At 48.1% G+C, this 8,604-nt stretch overlaps 1 protein-coding gene and 1 long non-coding RNA gene across 3 annotated transcripts; one reads left to right on the forward strand and one right to left on the reverse strand.

Annotated features, from left to right (window-relative positions):
* Positions 1–2,501: 2,501 nt before the first annotated feature.
* Positions 2,502–3,494, forward strand: LOC107280066 (uncharacterized). Its single transcript, XR_001543113.3, has 2 exons — positions 2,502–2,897; positions 3,003–3,494. It is a non-coding gene; the product is annotated as an uncharacterized lncRNA (long non-coding RNA).
* A 916-nt stretch (positions 3,495–4,410) lies between these two features.
* Positions 4,411–8,355, reverse strand: LOC136355141 (probable glucomannan 4-beta-mannosyltransferase 6). 2 transcript variants are annotated; one of them, XM_066307388.1, is made up of 10 exons: positions 8,292–8,355; positions 7,837–8,171; positions 7,472–7,570; positions 7,121–7,373; positions 6,110–6,220; positions 5,866–6,002; positions 5,641–5,754; positions 5,294–5,493; positions 5,012–5,200; positions 4,411–4,921 (listed from the first exon to the last, which is right to left on the reverse strand). In XM_066307388.1, the coding sequence occupies exons 1-10, from the start codon at positions 8,296–8,298 to the stop codon at positions 4,762–4,764; spliced, it is 1,605 nt and encodes a 534-aa protein (XP_066163485.1). In that variant the 5' UTR covers positions 8,299–8,355; the 3' UTR covers positions 4,411–4,761. The 2 variants fall into 2 exon arrangements, with proteins under 2 accessions (XP_066163485.1, XP_066163486.1); XM_066307389.1 differs by having other exon boundaries at positions 7,837–8,355.
* Between the last annotated feature and the right edge of the window lie 249 nt (positions 8,356–8,604).

The following is an 8,604-nucleotide window of genomic DNA, read 5'->3' on the forward strand; positions in this document are numbered from 1 at the left end:
GATCAATTTGATTTTTTTAAGCAACTTTCGTATAGAAAATTTTTACAAAAAACACACCGTTTAGTAGTTTGAAAAGCGTGCGTCCGAAAAAACGAGGGAGAAGGGTTGGGAACTGGGGTTGCAAACACAGCCATAGAGATTCCTGCACGGACCGTCAAGCAATCAAACACTCCAGCCAGTCATCAACTTACCGGTAAAACTCGTGCCTGCAAGGTTGCAGAGCTCAAGTAGTTGGGCTCCAGAAAGTGGAACACTCGGAGCAATGGTCAGGAAACAAGGAATCTGGTTCCGCTCGATGCGGATTTCTAGAACCGTCATTCCAATCTCTGACCCAATTTTTGACCAGAGACCGTCATTGCCAGCGAGCTACCCATTGGATTCTTTGATGTTGTCGAGCAGTAGCACTCAAGTGTAAGATTAACGAGGCTGTTAGCGACAAAGATAAGAGACTCTGTTTTGAGTAGTACAGGAGTACTACTAGTAGAGCATTTGAATTTAACGTGCCATGCACAAACCAGGCCGATCAAAACTTTTGCTAATCCTGCAAGGTCATCGATCAGCCAACCTCAGGCAACAGCGAACAAACTAGGGGTGTTTGGGAGAGAGGGCTAAACTAAAAACATAAATCTCTAGGGTAGGTAAGGAGGGACTAGAGTTTAGTCCCTCTCACAAAAATTTTAGTCTCTTCTATAGGGACTTATGTTTTTGTGAGAGAGATTAAAGCTTAGTCACTACTTTCCAAACACTATCTTATGCTTTTGTGAGAGAGACTAAAAGTTACCTAGTTCCAAAACACCCCCTCAGCATGTTGGACACATACCGGGCACAACAGATAACACTGTCCTGCAGACAGGTAAATCTTTTGGCATCTGCAGGAGGTTTCGCTGAGGAGATAACCGACAACATATACAAGGCATGGGAAAAAGATGCTGCGATTGTTTTGCTTTTGCATGCGGCGTCTTGAATCGATTCACAAAAGAGGCAGGAAGACGCCGGTCAGGCGCGCCATTGATGGGCTCTTTTTTTTCCCTTCCCCTTGCTTGGTCGTACTACTAGTAGTAGCGGAGAGGAGACATGGCGGTCACAAAGGCCACACGTCCCGGTTACTCGGCTCACACGAAAGGGATGGTGGTGGTGGCAAGCAACGTGCGAGTGTCGGTGGCTCGTCTCACTGAACCCAGTATGCGAGCCTGCAGCCGCATGGAGGAGATACGGATGGCGTGGTGCACATGATGCTACAGCTACTGTGCATTGAAATCTTTGCGATGTCTCTGCCTCCCACTTGCTGGGTGTACTGCGTCGCCGTGGACTGTGAGATGGTGGTTAGTTGGGGTATGCCTTTGTGCCTTTACTAATACTACTTGTACCTTTTTACCTTTGTTTTTCCGTGGGTGGTGGTGTTGATCTGAATTCTTTTGGAGGGTAAAATGTACGCGCGACGTTAACCTGATACTGTCAGTGAGCAATTATACAGGTGTGATCTATAGACACTCTTGATTCTGCCCAATTGGATCAATATTTTTTCTTAAGAATGTGTAGTTAAGAAGAGAGCAGTACTATACTCAACAGAGGGAGTACAGTGCGATGGGCTACGGCATTCTCCCTCCATCTTAAAAAAAACTTAATTTCTAGAGTTTAAATTTTATCCCATAAAAAACCAACTTCTATCATTCTACCTAATCTCAAACGAAAAGTTTTATCCCTTTAATATCTTTTATCTATCTATCACCCTTACTATTTTTTTTAATAATTAAGGGTATTTTAGTTATTCTCACACTATACTAATTTTATATTGGGATGTTAGGAATGGGTTTTATTTAAGAGGAAGGGAGTACGGAGCATCAGTAAAGGGCGACGAAGAGTACGCCAAAAGACCAGAGGAAATTCCGAAGCGCACGTTTTCCATGGATCGAGCCAGCGCGTCCTCGTCCGGCACGGGAGCCGAGAGGGAGGAGTCGTCGTCGTCTCGTCGGACTCGATCTCGAGCGCTGCGGCGACGTTTCGTGGCCGTATCAACTGATCCGACGGTCGCGTGTTGCCGTTGCCTTGTGGCTTGTCGGTTCCGTCGGAAGTCCGAACACGATACTCGCATCGCACCGTGCTCTGTGCCTCGGGTTCACCGAGGATAGCGGAAGGTTGGGTCCCTATTGGGCCATAAGGAGACGGGCCTGTTTGCATCCAGGTTTTAATCCGATAGAAATAAGTTCATTTAAGGTCCCTTAACTTGTCAACGAATCCGATTTTCGTTCCTCAACCAGAAAATATGATGGGTCCCTCAACTGTCAAAACCAGTGCAGATGAGGTCCCTCGGCGGTTTTGACGGCGGTTTTGGCTGACGTATCGCCTACGTGGCTAATTTGACTTGGTCTTCATCTGATATGGCATTGACGTGGCGCTTACGTGGCAATTCGACCAAAAAAAAAAAACTTCGTGGGACCCACATGTCAGTTTTACACATAAATTAATAAAAAATGGTGGGGCCCCACCAGTCATTCTCAGCCCCCCTTTCTTCCTCCTCTCTCCCCATCTCCCTCTCCTCAACTCTCTCTCCCCTCTCCAGTCCCCCATGGCTTCTGAGCGCCCGCTGCCGCCGCCGACGTCGTTGCTGCTCCCGCCGACGCAGCCGGAGTCCGCCCATCCGCGCCGACTGCCTCGTTTTCTCCCTCGAGGCCAACCCCTTCCGCCGGGAGCCCGACCCATCGGCCGCGTCGCAGCGGGAGGTGGAGGAGTCCACCATGGCGCAGACGTTGGTGGGCACAAGACTAGCGTCGGCGTCAGCCTGCATCACCTCGAGCAGCTTCGCCGGGTCAAGGCCGTAGTCTGTCTCCGCTCCAGTGGGATCGACTGGATGTTGGCTGGATCGAATATAACATGTTCGTGTGGCTCAAACCTCAAAGGTCAAGCACATGAAAAGGCAGCAAGCATATCTAATAGTGATGTAGTGATGCTAAATGCTACTTCTACTCATAGAGCATTTTACGAAGCTGCTCGAGGTGATGCAGGCTGAAGCCGACGCCGGTCTCGTGCCGAACGGATGTCGTCCAGCCGTCGCCATCCTCGCCGCAGCGGACGCCGTGAACGACGACGTACTTGCGCTGGTGGTCTTCAAGTCGGGGGTGTCCGACCCGGGGGGCCTATTGGCGCCGTGGTCGGAGGATGCCGACCGCGCCTGCGCCTGGCCCAGGGTGTCATGCGACGCGCGGACGGGGCGCGTCGACGTGGTCGCGCTCCCGGCCGTGGGTTTCTTCGGCCGCCTCCCGCGGTCCGCTCTGCTCCGCCGCCCGTCGGTCGTCGCGCCCGAGAGAGAAGAGAGAGGAGAGAGGAGAGAGGAGAGAGACGGACAGAGGGGAGATTGGGAGTGAGGAGGAAGAAGAGGGGAGTGAGATTGACAGGTGGGGGCCACGTTGGCCCCGCCTTTTTTAATTATTGTTTTTTGTGTAACTTACATGTGGGCCCGATGTTTTTATCATTTTCAAAACTAAATTGCCACGTAAGCATCACGTTAATGCCATGTGAGACGAAGAACGAGTCAAATTAGCCACGTATGCGCCACGTCAGCGAAAACCACCATCCAAACCGCCTTGGGACTTATTTTGCACCGGTTTTGACAATTAAGGGACCTGTTGTATCTGGTTTTCCGGTTGAAGGACGAAAATCGAATTCGTTGACAAATTAAGGGACCTAACTTGAACTTATTCCAATCCGATATATATGGCCCATCAAATCTCCAATAGCCCAATGCAAAGCCATCAGAACGCCTGAGTTTTGGCCCAAGAGCCAACTGCTCCACCGTCTCGGCTCTTCTTGATGGCTACACCCTACAAGTACAGTTTGGCCGCGGCGGCGGCGGCGGTGGCCATCACCGGCGACTCGATCGTCTCTGCGGCGTGCTCAACTCGATTCCTCTCCCCACGCGTCTTGTTCACCCAGCCTGAGGCTCCCGGCGGCCCTCGTGTTGCAATCCGCAACCCACAAGGTGAGTTTCCGTTTCGCCCAGTTCTCTTCGTTTTTATTCATCTTGGAACCCTTCTCTAACTGATTATCAGCAACACATCAATCGAAAAGACCAATTTAGATGTTATTTCAATGTCTTTTGACCCTACTTTAGTGAGTTCTTGAAGTGTGTTTAGTTCCAAAGTTTTTTTTTCCAAACTTCCAACTTTCCATCACATTAAACCTTTCATACACACAACTTTTCAGTCACATCGCCTTCAATTTCAACCAAATTCCAAACTTTGGGCCAATCTAAACACAGCCTTGGTCTGCTGCAAATATTTTCAGCGCATTTTTATGAACACAAACAAATCAGAATTGCGAAGTACTGTAGGATTCCAAGCACACTGTATTAGTACATTGGCAGTAGATTTCCCCCTTCTTGAAATCGGGTTTAGAGCGTATAGTTTCCTCCAGTTTTGTTATCGTAAATGTATTCCATTGAAGTTCATAGGTGTTAAATGTCGTGCTACAATATCTGTAGCTCTGAAATGATAATTGTCACTATTAACATGCTAAGTTACATAAGATGCGAAGCTACTCTTCACTAAAGATAGCACTTGCCTATTAAATACGTTGACAATACTAGATGATTTTCTTCTTGCTCAATGTGTTCTTATCTCCCATATGCTTATCGCAATTTGTTGAAGCCCTCAATTGCCGCAGCGTTGAGCTTTCCTGTCACATGCAAGGCACAAGAGTTCCCCATTGACTGCTTTAACATGGATCCTGCTTCTGGAGCAGATCTTGCAATTGCCCTGCCTTGATCTAACTGGAGACACTGACGCCCATGAATTCAAATCCAATTGCAAAATATATGATCGATTGGGACAGAAGAAAGATGTAAAAAATATCATCTCTGTACAAGTAGTCATAGCATGCAGACGTAAGAAGAAATCCACCAATGAATAGCTCAAGGCAGTGGAACCTAAGAAGCACCGGCAGATGGAGAAATTAGCGCATAACTCATGGCACAGATCAAGTTCAAAGTGATTCTTATATTCATATAAGAATTTACCTGTCTTTGAAACGGCAATTCTTGGTAACTCTGACAATGGATTTGAGCTTCTGGATGTTTCCCAACTTTTGCGTGACAATCCATTCGTTTGCCCTTCCAGCCTCAAAAAATCCGATCAGGGTGGCTTTCAACCGGTGCAATGCCATAACATTCTCAAATAAGAACCACAGTATGATCAGATGGATTGACCTGAAGCACATGGAGTTCATGAGATGTACCATCCTTTTGATCATAGTAGCTGGTGACACACACACAAAAAAGGGTAAACAGCACTGATCTAACCTTGGAGTCCCAACTGAATGGAGTAGAATGATAGCTGTAGGTATGAGGATCAGCTCCCACAAAGGAATCTGCACCTCTGGAAAGAAAACTTTCATAGGAAGCAGTACGCTGAAAAAGAAAAAGGTGAAGAACGTCGATATGATCCTCCGTGCGATGAAGAAGTCATATGTCATGTATAACTTTTTCCAGAACGAGACTTTCTGCGTTGGAAAACAATGGAAGAATATAAGGGCTTTCAGGTAATTCTAGCACTAGAAGAAAGAATGCTGCAATAATTCTCCGAGTCAAATACAGTTTCGATGCATCAGTTTCCAGGGTGCTGTGCAACTTGAGAAAATAATACTAACCTTGGCAGCCAGAATTTCCCAGAACATTTTCTTGAACAAGAGTGCAGGTCCACATGACCAGCGATGTTGTTGGGACCGATAGGCTTTCAAAGTACTCGGCAGCTCACTCTTAACCTGGAATTGGAAGCAAACTCTCAAGTTATCCAATTAATCTGCTAATGTTTTTGTTCATGGATTGCCATGTCATCATGGTAGAACTGAACTGCTGAAGTGAGGTAAAAATACCTTAATGCTACCAACATAGACAAATTCCCAGCCCAGCAGTCCTGCTCTCAGTGCCAGATCCATATCTTCTGCCGTAGTTCGGTCCTCCCAACCACCGGATTCATCAATCACTTGCCTTCTCCACACTCCAGCAGTTCCTGGATGCGTTCATGAGCATATAAAATTCTCAAAACCTCTGAAAAACTTGTAGAGGAGAAGGAAAGCAAGGAGCAATTGCAGTGGCAGAGGCGAGCAAGGATCATACCATTGTAGCCAAAGAAGTTGCAGAGCGAGGAGCCGGCCTCTTGCTCAACCTTGAAATGGTAGTCCATTGACATCTCTTGCATTCTCGTCAGCAAGCAGTCGTTAGCATTCACTGCAAGGCAGCTTAAACAGAATTTCTCTCAGCATATGACAAGCACTCTCATACTTCAAAAATTTAGAATAATTGATATGAGCTTCGGCCATGTTTAGTTCATTGGTTGATTATCAAACATTGCAACACCACCTAGCTAAAACATTGGTAATGTGCGGCAAAAATAATGAGAGGATGACACATGGGGTCCACTGCAAAAAAAAAGAGAGGAAAAGTTGGCATGACAAAGATGTTGAGATCGCCTGGGTGGATGGGCCGTCTGTCTCTAAAATACCGACTAGGCCGCCATATGTGGACACTAGCACTGGGCCCATCTTGTTTAGCTCGGCTAAGATTCATACATCTCCATCCTAAAATATAGCAAATTTTAAATGGATGGGACATATCGTATATTATGAATCTAGATAGAGAGTTTGTATAGTATTATGGTCAAGGTTTTTCGTGATTATCACGTGCGGTAACCTTGTCAGTTTTTGAAACCACGGTATGTGATAACCGCATGGGTATCGCGGTAATCGCCAAATCATAGGGTGGTTGTAACTGGTAACCACTAAAAAACGATTTGGGGAGCCCTGAGTCTCTGACTAGGATACGTTCCATCCACTTAGAAATTACAATATTCTTAGGCAGAGGGAGTACTTCTATCACTACCCAGAAACTGTACTAGAGCAGTAGAGCACGAGGTTTATTAGTAGCACAGTACAGTAAGTCTTCAACTGCTCCTCGAATCAACTGTGGATGGAAGACGACAACCGGCAGCAGCATTATCTTCGTAGTACTACGACGAGTGGCGCAAACGAATAACGACACCGTACCATGGTCAGTGCTGTAGCAGCGTAGGCTACTTTCTTTCCTGCCCAATTGCCCCGAAAACAAACAAACAAAGCGGAGGTGACTCACCGAACTCCCATCGCGTCTGCACGAGCGCGAGGCGTGGGTTGTGGACGAGGAACGGCACCGTCTTGAGGAGGAAGTCCGGCGGCGGCTGGAAGTCGGCGTCGAGCATGGCCACGAACTCGCACCCCTGCACGTAGCCACGCCGCATCCCTTCCCTGAGGTTGCCGGCCTTGTACCCGGCCCTGTCCTTGCGCGTCTCGTACTTGACGTTGATCCCCTTCTTCCCCCACCTCTCGCACTCCTTCCTCACCAGCTCCTGACCCAAGAACACACAGACAGATTACTTTGTCAGTTGATTACTTCCAAAATTTACTTCGTTTTGGTTGGGCAACTTTCAGGATTCGATGGTCCCACCTTGACGATGGCGTCGGTGGAGTCGTCCAGGACCTGTACTATTAACCGATCTGCCGGCCATGTGAGCCTGCATGCCGCCCCAATTGATAGTTGGTATACCTGCATTGTTCACTGTTTTTGTCAGGTGGAGCTAAGGTTACCCCCGTGAACGAATCCTACAGCCAAGAATTGCCTGTTCTATGCTAACTAATCAATCATGCATTTCTGCTCAAAATTTTAAATGTTTAATGCATGTAAATCTGAACACGATGCTGAATGCGGCGACAAAAACGGGGATTATCACTTTGCTCTTCTGAAAAAAACGACAGAGCACTGCAGTGTTCCCGGAAATGGCAGAGTTCAGAACTGATTGAAAGCCATGTTACCTCCTTCTCGTTGTACATGGGGATCTGGACAAGAACCATGGGGAAGGACGCCCGGCCAGCCTCATCGTCGTCCTCCACGACGACGGGATCGCACCTGTACAGCCTCGCCGGCCGCCGGCGGAGCAACTTCACCACCGCGCTGACCACCCCGAGGAACACCTTCTCCGCGAGCACGATCACCGACATGACCATGCACGCCACCACCGCGCCTCTAAGCAGCGGCACCAGCAGCTCCATCCTCACCTGCCGCCATGCCTGCACCAAGCTCTCCACCACGGCGGCCACCGTGTCGGCGACCAAGAGCCTATCACCGCCGGCGCGCAACGCAAGATCACCTGCATGCAATCGGCGATCGTGCACGGGTGAGGTGCCTCTTGGAGTCGGAGACAAGAAGTCAAGAACACTAGTGCTGGTAGGATCAGAAGGAACAAAATGCAATATTGATGTACTACTACCTTGCATTGCTGCTGCTGCTTCCTGGCCCTTGTGCAGTTTCAGACACTTGATTGAGGAGGCAGCAGAGCAAGTGGTGGTGCAGTGGTGGTTAAGACATGAATGGCCATGACGGCAATGGGCGCACTGTTACTGGTTGAATCGGGCTTTGGATGTACATGGACATGGGCATATTCCAGATCTAGGGTAAGACGGCGCTGTTTACGATTGGCACGTTCTCTTCGCTGAATTTAGCTGATATTTATGCAAAGCTGCTAGCTGCTGCGTAACATTGTTTTATCGGAGATAATTGCATATGGTTATAGCTGGGTAAGT

The sequence above is a fragment of the Oryza sativa genome, chromosome 2 (assembly GCF_034140825.1).
Source record: "Oryza sativa Japonica Group chromosome 2, ASM3414082v1".
NCBI lineage: Eukaryota > Viridiplantae > Streptophyta > Magnoliopsida > Poales > Poaceae > Oryza > Oryza sativa.

Excerpts from the sequence above, each read along its gene's own strand:
- LOC136355141 (XM_066307389.1), bottom strand. The coding sequence starts at position 8,298 with ATGCAAGGTAGTAGTACATCAATATTGCATTTTGTTCCTTCTGATCCT. Across the intron at positions 7,571-7,836 it reads CCATGTACAACGAGAAGGAG|GTATACCAACTATCAATTGG; the intron begins GTAACATGGCTT and ends TGAACAATGCAG. Across the intron at positions 5,201-5,293 it reads CATTCAGTTGGGACTCCAAG|GTCAATCCATCTGATCATAC; the intron begins GTTAGATCAGTG and ends CATGTGCTTCAG.